Raw genomic sequence first — 15,306 nt, forward strand, 5'->3', positions numbered from 1 at the left:
GAGTTGCATATAAGTACTTTGCTTATTTATCTACAGTGCAAACTGCAGTCATACTGTATGTCTGTAACACTCAGCTACTTTCTTGCAGGCAGATTTAGCGTGACTCAAGGCTAGCATACATGCTGTCTTTGGGAGACTGCAGTCAGCTAAAGATGAAGTTTCTTACATTTCATACTAAAGTGCAAAGAAAAAATAAAACTATATGCAAAATATGCCAAGGCATGTCGAAATCAACCGAAATACGGGGGGGGGGGGGGAGTTTAATTGAGAGAACCTCTTCACTAACTGCTCTGCAGGTGAATAGAGTAGACGCTATGCGCATGCGCACAGCGTCTATTCACAGGATGCAGATGGACTGGGGCATGCAAGCGGCTCATAGAGCGCTGGGCATACCCCCTTTAAGAGGTAAACTGGAGGCGTGACAGGTTGTAGCGGCATTCCGCGAAGCCACGTCCCTTTTGCGGAAACCACGCCCCCTTTTCGGACGGACGTGACGAGCAGTCCTTGCTCGATTGCACTGTGGGGCAGATGTATTAACCTAGAGAAGGCATAAGGAAGTGATAAACCAGTGATATGTGCAAGGTGATAACGCACCAGCCAATCAGCTCCAATATGTAAATTGACAGTTATGATCTGATTGGCTGGTGCGTTATCACCTTGCACTTATCACCGCTTTATCACTTATTTATGCCTTCTCCAGGCTTAATACATCTGCCCCTGAAAGTTGGGAGGTATGCTTAAATAACACGCATATGCATAACCCATACCTCCCAACATAACCCTCTCCAGGAGGGACAAAATGCTCTGCTCCTGGACTTCTCTCTTAATGTATGATTGCCATCACCTGTGCTGAGACACCTTTCTTATCCATTAACCTGTTCAACACAGGTGCCGGCAATCATACATTAAGAGGAAAGTCCAGAAGCAGAGCATTGTGTCTCTCCTGGAGAGGGTCATGTTGGGAGGTATGCATAACCTTCCTAAGTCGGTATATGGCTAACATTTCATACGGACTTTAAATAATTACGTAACAATAAGTTAAATGGATACGTTGTATGCCAAACGTCAGTAAACAGGATTTCTACGTTGCAGCACTAAAAAGGAATTTGCAGTATGACTTCCCCCAGCAGCCTGTGCAGCTAGAAATGTATGACAAATAAAGATTTGTTGTTCAAGTTCTTGGCAGAAGTCCAAGTCAGCCTTATCTAAACCTCACAGTCTACATGCTTCAGTAAGGGGGAAGAAAACAGCTCAGTGCTCCTTGTACAGAGCTGGGAACATGTCTCACCAACTTCTCTCCCGGGCTCTGGTCTCAATCAACTGGTTATCTGGAGCCCTGAAAACTCCAGGTCCTGCTCTGCGTGTACTGGATGCCTCATTCTACTACCCAGCAATAAGAGATGGACGAAAGGAGTATGAAGAAAAGCACATACCAGGTGCATTATACTTTGACATAGACGAATGTAAGGACCTGTCGTCTCCATATGAAGTTATGCTGCCCAGCGAGCCCAACTTTGCCAAATATGTGGGCAACCTTGGTATAAACAATGAGAGTCATGTTGTGGTGTACGATGCTGATCAAGTGGGTATTTACTATGCCGCGAGGGTCTGGTGGATGTTCAGGGTGTTCGGGCACAAAAAGGTGTCCGTGCTGGATGGAGGCTTCAGGAACTGGGAGAAGCAGGGGCTACCAGTCACATGTGAGGTGGCGAAGCCACAACCAGAGACTTACCAAGCTGTGCTGAATCCTTCTATGGTGAAGAAATTTGAAGATATAGAGAAAAGCTTGAGAACTAAAGATTTCCAGCTGGTGGATTCGCGCCCTGAGGGACGGTTCAAGGGAACAGATCCAGAACCTGGTGGAGGTGAGATACACTGGGGCTAAATACAAGACTTAGGGGACTATTTATTAACATTATTTTTACTAAAATAATGTGAAAAGGGCTGTTTTCACACCCTTTTCACATTACTTTAGCACCACCTGAATGTATTAAAGGGCATTTGGAGCAGTTGTCATGAAAAACTGCTCCAAACCCTTTAATTGTAATTTTTTTTTTAGTAACCCACATCGCATTCCCCATACTTATAATGGGAAATGCGATGTAGCCAAATTTACTGTACATTTTTTTTTTTAAATACCGCAGTGTGCCCTGTGATAATCTCGCCAGCTCAGGCTGGCAAGATCACAGGGCAGCACTGCAATGTGCACCCTTTTGCCCAGCTTTCTCTGCGCTGAGCGGGGACTTGGCAGTGTGATCAGCTATGTGTGTCCAATCGGCACACAAGCTGATCACTTGTTAAAAAAAGTAAAAAAAAAAACAAACATACTCACCTGTCCAGGAGCCGGTGTCCGATGCACCGGCGAGCGCTGCCAGGCGCCGGGTCCACCATATGCAGCGCTGTGACCCGGTTCTGTAAAATGACACTGTAAAGTGGCAGCACACTTTACAGCACCAGAGATCACTGCCCAGAAGAAGGACCCTGCACCTGGCAGCATCCTGAAGCAGCGGACACGGCTCCTGGACAGGTGAGTATAAAATCCGGGGTGGGGGCTCTTTTGCGCGCAAGAGTAGTCAAGACGGGGGATGCCCGGGTGTTGCAGGTGGCGGCATATGCGCAGCAGCCAATCGGGGTATTTTTACAAAGAATACCCCTAAGATGATTCTGCGGTGAGGCATACATCCATGCAATGTACTCGATTATCGCAGTGCGAATTGGGTCGAGTTTATCACCTGTCATCCGCATCATTGGATGCAGATGGTGATAAATAGACCCCTAAGCCATCAGGCTAAGGGGCCTGTTTAGTAACATTATTTTTACTAAAATTTTTTGAAAAAGGGTGTTTTCACACCCGTTTCACATTATTTTAATATCACTTGAATGTATTAAAGGGCTTTTGGAGCAGTTTTCATAAAAAACTTCTCCAAACCCTTTAATTCACTTTTTTTTTTAGTAACCCACATTGCATTTCCCATACTTATAACGGAAAATGTGTTCTGGGAAGAATTTACTTAAAGAAATGTGATTATAGGCTCAGGCTGGCGAAATCACAGGGCAACACTGTGAAGCTCTTTTGCATGGCCGCCGCCTATCCAGGACTTCCACTGCGTCTTCTTTCTTCAGGAGCTCTTCACTGCTGCTCCTCCGCCGTCGGACTGACGCCGCTGCCTCGCGCTGGCTTATATAAGTCACCTGGAGGGGGCGGGGGTGAGGACGCGGCGGACATGATTGGCTCGCGGCGGCCATCTTAAATTTCAAAAATGCAGCTGAGGCGCTGTTTTTGAAACTGGTACTGCTCCGCTGCCAAACTCTGCAGAAACCAGGTAATACTATCGCGTCCCGCCGCCCGCACCTCCGCTGCATCCTGCCGCCCGCACCACCGCTGCATCCTGCCGCCCGCAACTCTGCCACCGCCGCCCGCACCTCCGCCGCGCCCACACAGTGATGACAGCGGATCCAGTGACGGATCCGCTGGTCAATCACTGTGGCCTCACTGACAGGGGCGTGCTTTCATGGGTTGAAAGCACGTTCCTGTATGAAAGCGGCACCTCTAAGGGTGCCGCTTTCCAATGCATTTTCAATGGGCTTTTACTACCCATGGCTTGGCCCCACCCCCCGCTCCCATACCTTTCCCATTGACAACGGGAGGCACCACGATCGGTTCCTCCCAACCCCATTTACAGAGGAGTAATGATTAAATTAATATAAAGGAGATACTTATGACACAGAACATGTGTCATAAGTATCTTCTTTGTATTATTTTAATCATTAATGACAGGGGACAATGATACTTTATATGCCAAATAGCCTCAGGGTGCAAGACTGTGAGAAAATCTGTGGTAAATAACATCTGTCATTTCCATTACCTTCTTTATTTTCATTTGTGGGTGGTTGGTTTGTGATAATCAGCTATTTCTCCAGCCAAAGTTAAGAGCATGTATATTGGAAATGCAATATACCTATGGGGATACAGTATGATATCCCGATGGACGGGATGCCGGTGGTCAGAATACCGACAGCGGCATCCCGGCCATCAGAATCCCGACACCCCCCCGGAAAGTAACCAAACCCTCCCCTGCCTCCTACCCTAACCCTCCCTAGTTCCGCTGAAAGAATGTTCGGGATTCTGGGTGTCATTATTTTGATGCCGGGATCCCGACCACCGTCGGTATGTAGACGCCAGGCTTAACGCGTTGGTCAGGATTCCAGCGACGGTATTTTGGCCGCCAGGATCCCGTCCAGCGGCATTTTAACTGCATCCCACCTATGGGGGCTGTGCAATGGATAGTTTATAACAAAGTCATTCAAACAGGCCGTATATACCCTAAAGGCAGCCCTATTTGTCTTCACATAAAGTGGCTTATACAGAGTTGGGGGCGAATCAAGTTAGGTGCGAGCAACTCGGAAATACGTGCGGCAGTTTTGTTTGTAGCCCTATGGTGCTGCAAGCAAAAAATGTGCAAGCCCGACAATAGAAGGGGCTACGAGGGGGACGAGTTTGTGTGTCGTCAGCGTATACACGCTGTCGCAACAGCAACTCTCACCCCCTATGAGCTGCTCACGCCTAATTGGATTCCTCCCTTGGACTTGCATTTTTCCCCCACAAAGTGGTACTACGCAAGAGTACCAAATCTCTGCCCGCATGCAGGCCGAATCACATTTACAACTCCATGCACGAAGGTGACCAAGACAGTGGTGGAATGATGTGTGTAAATGCGACTGAAATATAATAAGGGGGTGTGTTCATAGAGAGTGCGTTCCAAGTGCCAAACAGTTGCATGTGCATCTGGAGTTGAATCACTTGAAGGTCTTCGAACCCTGTTGCTAGTTGGAATCTGATGAGGATGATGACTGGCCTATGCATCTGATTGGCTTAATGCTATTAATCCCTCCCAGTTATGCTAATATTCTCAGAACGATGCTGCTCAGATCTATTTGCAGGATTGCAATGAAATGAACAGTAGGTTTCCCGGTCAGCTTGTGAAGGGAAAAGCTATTGATGTTTATTATTATTATGAAAAAAATAAAAGTTAATTAGTGTTGTTCCATTTTCATTTTGCATGCACCCTGCATTTTTATTGCCTATAAATGACACTGCCCCACTATGTACTGTAATGCGTATGCCATGCATACTGATATTTTTTCACTGTTTCTGCTCCTTATTGTCTGCTGGAATAAGCCGGTGATTTTTGCCTGGCATGCTGGACATCCTATTAGACACATCTTCCCTGTACTCTAAACTCGGCATAGGAAGCAAGATGCATTTATTTTCCCGATGGCATCTCATGCTTCCAAATAAATGACTTCCAAAGTACAGTATTTTTATTTTTATTTTTTGCATTTTTCAGTCCTCCATTCTGTCATCATATTGAAATCATTTGTAAGCGCTCTGCAGCAGAATATAAAATAGCATATTTCTGAAAGATATCTACTAACATTAGACAGAGAACATAAGTACAGACTGTACAGTATACCTACACACACAGACTAATGTTACATAATGTCATGTTTAAAGCAGCACTTACTCAGTACTGCAGCTGTTCAGTGTTCTTCAGTAGTCAGTAGCGTGGGGACAATAAATGCCGTGTAGATAATTAGAGGTTTCCATGTCTGCTTAATTAAAGTAGGCCTGTCAAATATCAGTTAACATTTCATTATTACATAAGCACTACATATGTTATGCATCAAGCTGCCAATTCTCTAATTTAATAAACTGAAGTTTTAAATTCTGTATAAATATGAACAGCATGTAAAAAAGTATATTTGATAATAGTGTTACTTTTAAGGATGCCAATCTAATAAAGAATGATAAATCTCCACACTTCAACCTTCTGCATATACTTGCCTACTGTCCCTGAACCGTATGTAAAGTGGTCTGTGTGCAAATCACCACAAGACTCTAGAGAGCTGCAGAACCCCTCTAAGAGGGTGCAGCCAAGTGGGAAGTTTGGAAGTTTAGGGGGGGTTGAGAGCATGGTGTAGCCAGGTAGGCAGTGCAGGGGGCGTGGCACCATGATCACATTATTACATACTTGCCTACTTTTGAAAAAGCATTTCAGGGAGATTGTGAAAGTAACACCTATCAGCGCAGATGTGTACTGCTACATCTGAGAGGTGTGTCATAAAAATGACTTACATCCAAATGTAAATGAGCCCCAAAGTTAAGTAAGATTTACTTGTCAAAGAAAAGACACTGATATTTCACAGGATTTGTTCATGTATTGTGTTTTACAAGAGGTTCCATATACTGTAAGTGGCCATGAGAAACATTATTTAAAATGTATGTAGCCATAGGGATCATTGTGCCTTATAACCAATACAGGGAAATGGCGCTGATGATCCCATTTGAATGTATATATCTCTGATTTCTTTTCCCCCCCAAGAATGTAAGAGCTACATAATGGGGATAAGCCGGTACAATGAGGGAGATTGCTGGACTATTCATTCAGGGAGTCAGGGAGATTGCTGCTATTTCAGGGAGTCTCCTGCTGAATGAGGGAGGGTTGGCAACTATGATTATTGTTGTCCTTCCCCCTACTATCCAAAGCTATGTGTACCTGTATTATAAAGCGTCGGTTGGGGCTGCAATCCGGTCATCGAGCCATCTGTATGGAGGTAGCTCTTAACTACTTGCAGTACTTATACTTGCTGTGCTGCATTGACTTCCTAAACTCCATTTACCTTTCCTCCATGTTATCTGTTGTGATCCCTAGCACTAAGGTAACACAGTAACAAGATATTTATATAAAAAACCTGCACTTAGAGATAGAGTTTGTTGAATAATAAAACAACATAAAAATACAAAGTGATATTGTATTTGTCCCTCGCCGTCTAAAATTCAGTCACATCAAGACCACCTTGCCAATTGATAGCAATCGTGTGGAGGCCCCTTAATCGCATTCACTCCTCAAACTTGTAAAGTAAGCCCTACTTACATTTCATTTCAGTCTCACATGCACTTCAAGGTTTCTTTCAAACAGTATTGCATCGTCTGCTTGTATTAGTCACAGAATCACAAAACGTACTTATTATTTCTTCCCCGCGTCCATATAAAGGTATCTTTCAACTTCAGAGCAATTAGGAAAAATTACCAGGTAGGCGCTTAATACCAATTGGTGGACACAATGATAAAAAATGTAACCAATTTATTAAATAATTTAACAACAGATAACAAAAAACACATAAAAGTAAATAAAAATAAACAAGACCACAATACAATAATAATATAAAACTGAGGTTCCGGAGACCTCTAGGTTGAACAATGAATTAAACCTTAATTAAGTATACTCAGAGGGCCGTCACAGTACCTAGATATTAGAGAATAATTCTTTAATAGCTATTTAGCTATATGGAGTTTCTTGCCCAGATGTAAAAAGACACAAGAGTACTTGGCACAATTGTGCATGTGGGTGTCCTCACATTATATATTAGATTCCAATTAGGAAAGAGTTCATCACTTGCCGATTTTAGTATAAACGGTGCAGAGGTAGGCAGTAGAAAGATAGCTGTTACTCACAGACTGGACGGTGTTTTCTTTTATTGTACCGCAATGGTACCGGCGTGCATAGCCGCTCTCTATCACCCTTAGCACGGGTGAGACATCCGTCAGCGGCAGGACTCGTCCGTGGCGTGAGCAATTTGTAGCGTCAGCTGAAAGACCGCTCTACCCTCAACGCGTTTCTCCGCACCCCAGGCGGCTTCTTCAAGAGGCAGAGTGTTCTGAACACTCTGCCTCTTGAAGAAGCCGCCTGGGGTGTGGAGAAACGCGTTGAGGGTACAGAGAGAAGGAGCCCCAGTACCTATTGCCAACAAGAACTTAAGTGTGTCCTCCCAGCAGCTCATCTAAACTACTGCCGGCATTTGTTACATCTTCAGCGTGACCGATTTATTTAGTCCCTTGGATCACACTGGGAACGCCTGGTGATTTATTGTGGTGAACATCATTCCACCAGCACTGGGGGTGGAGCACGCTGTACCGGTACACTCACACTCTGCCGGAGGAGAGAGCGGTCTTTCAGCTGACGCTACAAATTGCTCACGCCACGGACGAGTCCTGCCGCTGACGGATGTCTCACCCGTGCTAAGGGTGATAGAGAGCGGCTATGCACGCCGGTACCATTGCGGTACAATAAAAGAAAACACCGTCCAGTCTGTGAGTAACAGCTATCTTTCTACTGCCTACCTCTGCACCGTTTATACTAAAATCGGCAAGTGATGAACTCTTTCCTAATTGGAATCTAATATATAATGTGAGGACACCCACATGCACAATTGTGCCAAGTACTCTTGTGTCTTTTTACATCTGGGCAAGAAACTCCATATAGCTAAATAGCTATTAAAGAATTATTCTCTAATATCTAGGTACTGTGATGGCCCTCTGAGTATACTTAATTAAGGTTTAATTCATTGTTCAACCTAGAGGTCTCCGGAACCTCAGTTTTATATTATTATTGTATTGTGGTCTTGTTTATTTTTATTTACTTTTATGTGTTTTTTGTTATCTGTTGTTAAATTATTTAATAAAGTGGTTAAATTTTTTATCATTGTGTCCACCAATTGGTATTAAGCGCCTACCTGGTAATTTTTCCTAATTGCTCTGTTTGCTGAGGAGGCCGGCTACCTCCTCACCAGGTGGCAGCTAATCCCAGGGTGCACACATACACAGGCCTGCCAGCGCCATCATTACCTCTCTTTCCATTTTTGATCTTTCAACTTCAGATCTCATTGGGTAAAAAAACAATATATTTTAATTTATCCACAGCATAATAAAAAGACTTTGTCCACGGACCATAAATCAATTTAAAAGTTCATAAAACAGCTTCTATGTCAGACCGGCCAGGACTCTAAAAGGTAATCGTAGTGCGGCTTATCCTGTGGCCCACCGTCGCTGGAGTATGTGAATACGGGATCAACGCGTTTCAGAGATGCACGCTCTCCTTTGTCAAGATTCCCTATATTCACTGCTTCCGGGTATTTAATGTTTTCTCTCCTGGATACGTATCACACGTGACCAATCATCCACTCACATAGATACAATTAAACATTGCCTATATATATCAAAGATCAAATAAAAAAATATAATAACTCTCCCTTATTACAACATAGAAGTTTACACATTTATACTACGTTGATCGTAATTCTATTACATTGTGTCGTGTTTTTAATTTATACACTGTTTCCAATTAAACGTAAATCCCTGTGCTACAACCATTGCCAATCACACGCGTAGCTCATTTTCACATAAAAGAACAAAACACAAGAAAGGCTTGATTAGACATTCATGTTACAATTTAAGCAAGATATACAACAAAAAACAGGAGCAGTTTAAATAAACCATTTTGTCTCGAAGTCCGCATTTAACCCCTGTGGGTGCAGAGTTCTCATCGTATAGTTAGTCTTCATCTCTAATCTGGCTAAAGCAGTCTCTGTATCCCTAGTTCTCCAATGAGGTTTAGCTATCTTAATTCCACAAAAGTTTTTTCAATTCTTTAATATTACAATTGTGTTTATCTTTAAAATGTGCAGAGACATTATGTTTCTCATACCCCTTTTTAATATTACGGGTGTGCTCACCCAATCGCTCTTTTAGGGTTCTACTTGTCCAGCCTATATACTGTAAACCACAACTGCACTCTAAGAAATAAATCACATTTTTACTACCACAGGTGATGAATTCATTGATCTTTTCTGTTCTTTTAGTCACATTCGAACGATACTCTGTGATTTTACTCTCAGTTTTACACAATTTACATAATGTGCAAGCACCACACCTAAAGAATCCTTTCGTCAATATTCTTGTAGTTACATGTTTTACTGGTATAGCACTCTTCACCAAACAATCCTTCAGATTCTCTGCTTTCTTATACACAAACTTGGGTCTTTCTGACACATGATTCATTAGCAAGGGGTCCCTTCTTAATAACCTCCAATGTTTATTAGTTATCCGCTCAAATTCCTTATGCTGAGTGGTAAACTTAGTTATAAACAATAAATTTTTACCTATCTGCTCCTCTTTCTCTTTTTTTTTCTCCCTTCTAACATTTCATCCCTGTTTCCTCCCGAGCTTTCAATCTTGCTTCAAGCACTAATTGTTTTCCATAGCCTTTTGCTATGAATTTCTTCTCCATTGTTTCCACTTGTATGTCATAGATCTCCAAAACGCCCTAAACTCCATTTACCTTTCCTCCATTTTGTCTGTTGTGATCCCTAGCACTAAGGTAACACAGTCTAACTGACTGGTCTATTCATGAAGCAGTGAAAAGAGCGGAAAAGTGAGCCAGTGGAGAAGTTGCCCATGGCAACCAGTCAGCTGCTATGTTTAATTTTATAGAAGCACTTCATAAATGTTATCTCAATGCTGCTTGGTTGCCATGAGCAACTTCTCCACAGGCTCACTTCTCCACACTTTTCACTGCTTCATGAATAGACCAAAGAGTATCATAAAGTCCAGCAGTAAATGCTAGATTACCTCCAACGTCTTTCACTTTGCCACAATATATATATATATATAAATACTTGTCTATTCTCCACAGGCTCCATGGAGAATAGGTCTGCCGCCCACATTAGTTATACTTCCTAGAGAAATAGGTTAGAAGTTGCCTTTCTCAGAGAAACAGTGGAACACATCATCTTCCCTCACATAATAGTAATCATTTTGTGATTTGCTTATTGCCTGGTTCCGCCCAGCACAGTGATGAACTCTATCTCTCCTCCAGGAACTTTCTTGGAGGCGTAAAAGCACAATCATACATCAGACCTAATATTTGCAGTATATGCCTGACCTTGAGCTTAATTAGATAAAAACAACTCACGAACAAACTGCACCTCTCCCTCACCCTCCTGCAGTCCAAGACACATGTATCATTCATACTGGTTGCTTTGCTGCCATTGTTACTGATAGTCATCACTGGTGGGCATGTATGATGGCCCACGCATGCACAGCACATCGCATCACACATCACTTGTTGTTACTGACTGGTTGGCAGAGGGGAAACTGGGTGGAGAAGACAGGCACTAAATGGAGGAGGGGTATTTGTGAAAGTACTGTAAAATTAAAAGAAAGAAGGGGAGAAGAGTTAGAGACAGGATAACTAGAAATTATGAGGAGCAGGGGTAAGAGAGGGGCAGGAGAGTGATGGGGAAACAGCAAAAGTGGAAGAAGAGGGTATATAGAGTGAGTAAAGGGAGAAAAAGAAATAAAGACAGAAAAAGAGAAAAAAATGTAGAAGAATGTCAGTGTAAGAAAGAGAAACAGAGATACACAGAAATATGGGGGTGTGTGGGGAATTTATTTGATTATTTAGCCAGCTGCGCACAGAATTTTAATGTGTTAGCAGGGCTAACAGAAGTTTTCAATTAATCTCTAATGAGTAATGGTATATATATATAGTCCACAAATTGGACACTGGACTCATGCTCCTGAGGAAGATGGCATTCATTAGACCAGCGAAACGCGTTGAGCTTTCCTTGTAGGACCACAGGTACCAGCACCCTATCCACTTCCTGGCGGCATTTGGACTTATCAGCATCCACCTGATCAAATTCCGACACAAGTTTTCTTACAGACCCGGACTTATCCCCAATTGCCATCTGGACTCCATTTGCTTGGGACTCCTAGGGGACCTTATCCGGAAGCAAGTCTGGTAAAAAGTTACATACAAAACAACTTGTGGGCAAATGTGGATTAGTGTCCTAGCCAGGACTGTGGACATTTGAATTGAAAGGGTTAATACTTTGTGGCCTCCTACAGCGTCCATTTTATTAATGTGATTCATTTTTTAATGTGGTTGTTTTTATTCTTGAGAGATAAGCTAAATCTCCTAGCTGAATTTATTAAAGATATATTTTATATAATCTATATATATTCTGTTATTGAATTCCAGCCGGCGCCAGTACATTTTCTCTTTTCTTGCGCACAGAATCTGATATCTAAAGTGATGGGAGATCAAGGGGTGCAATTCAATTGTTTCTTTTCTTTGCACTTGTCGGCCCAAACAGACGAAGTTTAGCCTCGCATATCGCTAAACCCAAGCAAAGTTCAGGGCACTTGGTCACTTTTTGTTCGTTTCAGCTCGTGAGCTGAAATACCAGCACGTCAGCTGTTCGTGCCGCTGTTCATGCCCAAATGGAGCAGCAATTGAATTGCTCTGTTGAGCGCCATTTAGTGTATGCCGGTGCCATAAACAGTTATATTATCCCATAGATAGACCCAAGTCTAAGCGTAAAATGTATTTATGTTTCATATACACCTTATATACATAACCTGAAGTTAATTTTATACAATATTTGTAATAATTTTGTACATGAACCATAAGAAAACTAAGGTGTCACTATCTCAGTCTATATATATCAGAGCTGGCCAAACCAGTCCTCGAGATCTACCAACAGTTCACATTTTCCAGACCACCTAGCTGGTGCACAGGTGTAGTCATTACTAATTAAGATGTGCTGCATTCATTCCTAACTGACAATTCTGCAGATCTCCAGGAGGCCTGGAAAACATGAACTGTTGGTAGATCTCGAGGACCGGTTTGGCCAGCCCTGATATATATCGATAGGTAGAACATATGGTGTGGGACTTTTGGATGTAATATCAACGTTTCAGTGGCATGAATGCTGATGAATATGCTGCTCCCTTAAACGCATTGAAACGTTGATATTACATCCAGAGCCTCTGTGAGAATTTTTTTCCATCAGAAATGCCGCACCATACGTCCTAGCTATTATGATTTTCTTGTGAGGGCACCTAGCAAGTTTTTTTCTATGAGGCTGTGCCGGTCCCATGTAGTATATGTTTATATACACACAACATGGTGCTTTTGTTTCTCTTGGAAATCGCTGTGATTGTTATGAATTAAAGGTTTGTTTACTATTATTTGGCTATGATTGCTGTAATTTAAAGGTTTGTTTACAGTTGCATCAAAGACTAGTGAGTGCATTTCCTTTTTGAATTTATTGCACCTGCATGTAGGTTGAGAAGAGCGTTTATACACAGTGTATGTAACGCTACTGGCAATAATATCAGTATATATCAGTGTGTGTGTGTGCGTGTGTGTGCGTGTGTGTGCGTGTGTGTGTGTGTGTGTGTGTGTGTGTGTGTGTGTGTGTGTGTGTAAATGTTTGACCTTTTTTTTTTTTACGATTTTTATTAAATTTTTCAAATAACATATAGAAAGATATTCATAGGAGACTGAATAGTGCCATAACATGTCAGACAGGTACAGTCACAATATGTGAAGTTCAAAAGTATACTGCAGGCATTTTTGTCCCGTTCGGTGTCACGGAGTACATATAAAAAAGACGTGCTTAACTATAATAGGCACAGCACCCATAACCTATCCTGACCTGTTTATCGGGCAGCTGACATGAACAGAAAATAGTGCAGACACCATTTTCCTGGAGATCTGCTTATTGACAGTACACTCACACTCATCTTCACACATACAATTAAATTCGACCTGAAGTAACTATGACATTTACAATAATATCACATCTAGAACGGTCATTTATGGGTAAGAGTTGGACCCTACTTGTTGGTAGAATTTTTTTTTACAAAGTAGAAGGACATACCTGAATAATCAATAGAAGTCACAACGCTTGTTATTACTCTGGTCTCTTTAGCTTCAGTTTCAGGATAGTGTTGCTATAACAACCTCTCTTACACAATCAGGTACATCTCCATTAACTGATCTGCTGCTTCATTTCTCATCTTGGCATCACCGAACGGTACATCATCTTCAGCTGCTAATACCAGCTTTTTCTAATTCCTGCTTGGCATTCCCACACGCCGCTGTTACATTCGTGTCATAGATAGCAGTGATTAGGGTATATACAGTATAGATAGATAGACAGACACACACAAAGTTGGCTTTTGTAAGATGTGAATGTTTTCTAAAATAGCCTGTTGTCATGTATTTAACTAATATTTGCTGTTGTCTCATTTACAGTGATTACCCCTGGTCATATCCCTGGCTCCTTAAGCCTTCCGTTCACCAGTTTTCTCACAAGTGAAGGTTTTGAGAAGTCCCCTGATGAAATCCGGAATCTATTTCAGGAGAAAGGCATTGATCTGTCGAAGCCCCTGACTGTTACTTGTCGGCGTGGTGTTACTGCCTGTCAGCTGGCCTTAGCTTCCTACATCTTAGGCAAGGAAGATACCGCCATCTACGATGGATCGTGGTTTGAATGGTTCCATCGAGCCAAACCAGAAAATAAAATCACTTTTTAGTAAGAGTTAGAAATGTTGAAAGATGGTGTCTACATTCTCCTGTCACTGGGAACGTATAAGTATCAGAGGTGTAGTACGCAAACTTACAATAATACCTCGACCCAGTAACTGGAGTACAAGGAGAATTTGTTGAGGCAAGTAAAGCCACACATTTTAATACCAAATTAGTTATATTTTTTATCTTGACCTGGGATATTGTTAAACAAGATTCAAATGTTTTATTATATAGTTCTATATTAGCATTGATTTGATAATAAATACATTATTTTAGATTTAAGAATAAGCGTCAGACTCTTTATTCATAGTATGCAATATTTCCACCTCCACATTTAACACACAAAATTATCAGTCACAGGGGTCAATTCAATTAGATGAGAAGGGTGTGAGTTAACGTTGCAGTGGCGTTAATGGCACCGCATCTCGTGCCCCGAGCAATCCGATTTCAACCCAAACTCACTCAAAAGTGCTCACAGCCCTACGGGGCCGCGAGCAGTTTTGTGTACATTCCGGCTGCCAATTAGCACAGCAACAGCCACACTGTTGGATTGACCCCTCAGAATGCTAAGGGGCAGATTTAATAACGAGCTCCTGTCATTTTTCAAACACATGACAGTTAGGAGCTGATTGGCTGGAACACCATTTAATCGTAACGAGTGATAACAAGAATACCACTTGCTGTTAAATCTGCTTCAAGTAATCTTATTCCATGTATCTTTATTTAAAATATTCAACAGTTTGTAGAACTAACGCATATGGGATGATAATACTGCAGGATGTGATGATAATACAGTTGCCTCAGAACTACAGTACTCTGTTAAGATAATTTAAGTGACCTGCACTCATAGGACACTCAACAGTACTGAAGAAGAGGGTGGTCCACAGTTCCAGATAATTAGCGATGGTTCCTACTTATATTTTGGATGAAGGGCTGCGCCGCTACCCCCTTGCCCGGAGAGGAAGCAGCCAGACCCAGGTCCAGGCACCTGCGCAATGGATCCGCAGGTGCCGGGACCGGCAAAGATGCTGCGATGCGACTGTGCATGCACAAACCCCCGGATTCTATGGATAGCATTGACTGC

At 42.3% G+C, this 15,306-nt stretch overlaps 1 protein-coding gene across 1 annotated transcript; it reads left to right on the top strand.

Moving 5' to 3' along the window:
• The first annotated feature begins 1,197 nt into the window (after positions 1-1,197).
• On the top strand, positions 1,198-14,510 carry LOC134958218 (thiosulfate sulfurtransferase-like). The gene is made up of 2 exons (XM_063940662.1): positions 1,198-1,865; positions 13,947-14,510. The coding sequence occupies exons 1-2, from the start codon at positions 1,280-1,282 to the stop codon at positions 14,225-14,227; spliced, it is 867 nt and encodes a 288-aa protein (XP_063796732.1). The 5' UTR covers positions 1,198-1,279; the 3' UTR covers positions 14,228-14,510.
• The last annotated feature ends 796 nt before the right edge of the window (positions 14,511-15,306 follow it).

Source organism: Pseudophryne corroboree, chromosome 9, assembly GCF_028390025.1.
Source record: "Pseudophryne corroboree isolate aPseCor3 chromosome 9, aPseCor3.hap2, whole genome shotgun sequence".
NCBI classification, from domain to species: Eukaryota; Metazoa; Chordata; class Amphibia; order Anura; family Myobatrachidae; genus Pseudophryne; species Pseudophryne corroboree.

What these genes read in the sequence shown, in the direction of transcription:
- LOC134958218 (XM_063940662.1), top strand. Translation starts at nt 1,280, where the DNA reads ATGTCTCACCAACTTCTCTCCCGGGCTCTGGTCTCAATCAACTGGTTA. An exon ending in AGATCCAGAACCTGGTGGAG is followed by an intron (nt 1,866 to 13,946) that starts GTGAGATACACT and finishes TCTCATTTACAG; the next exon opens with TGATTACCCCTGGTCATATC.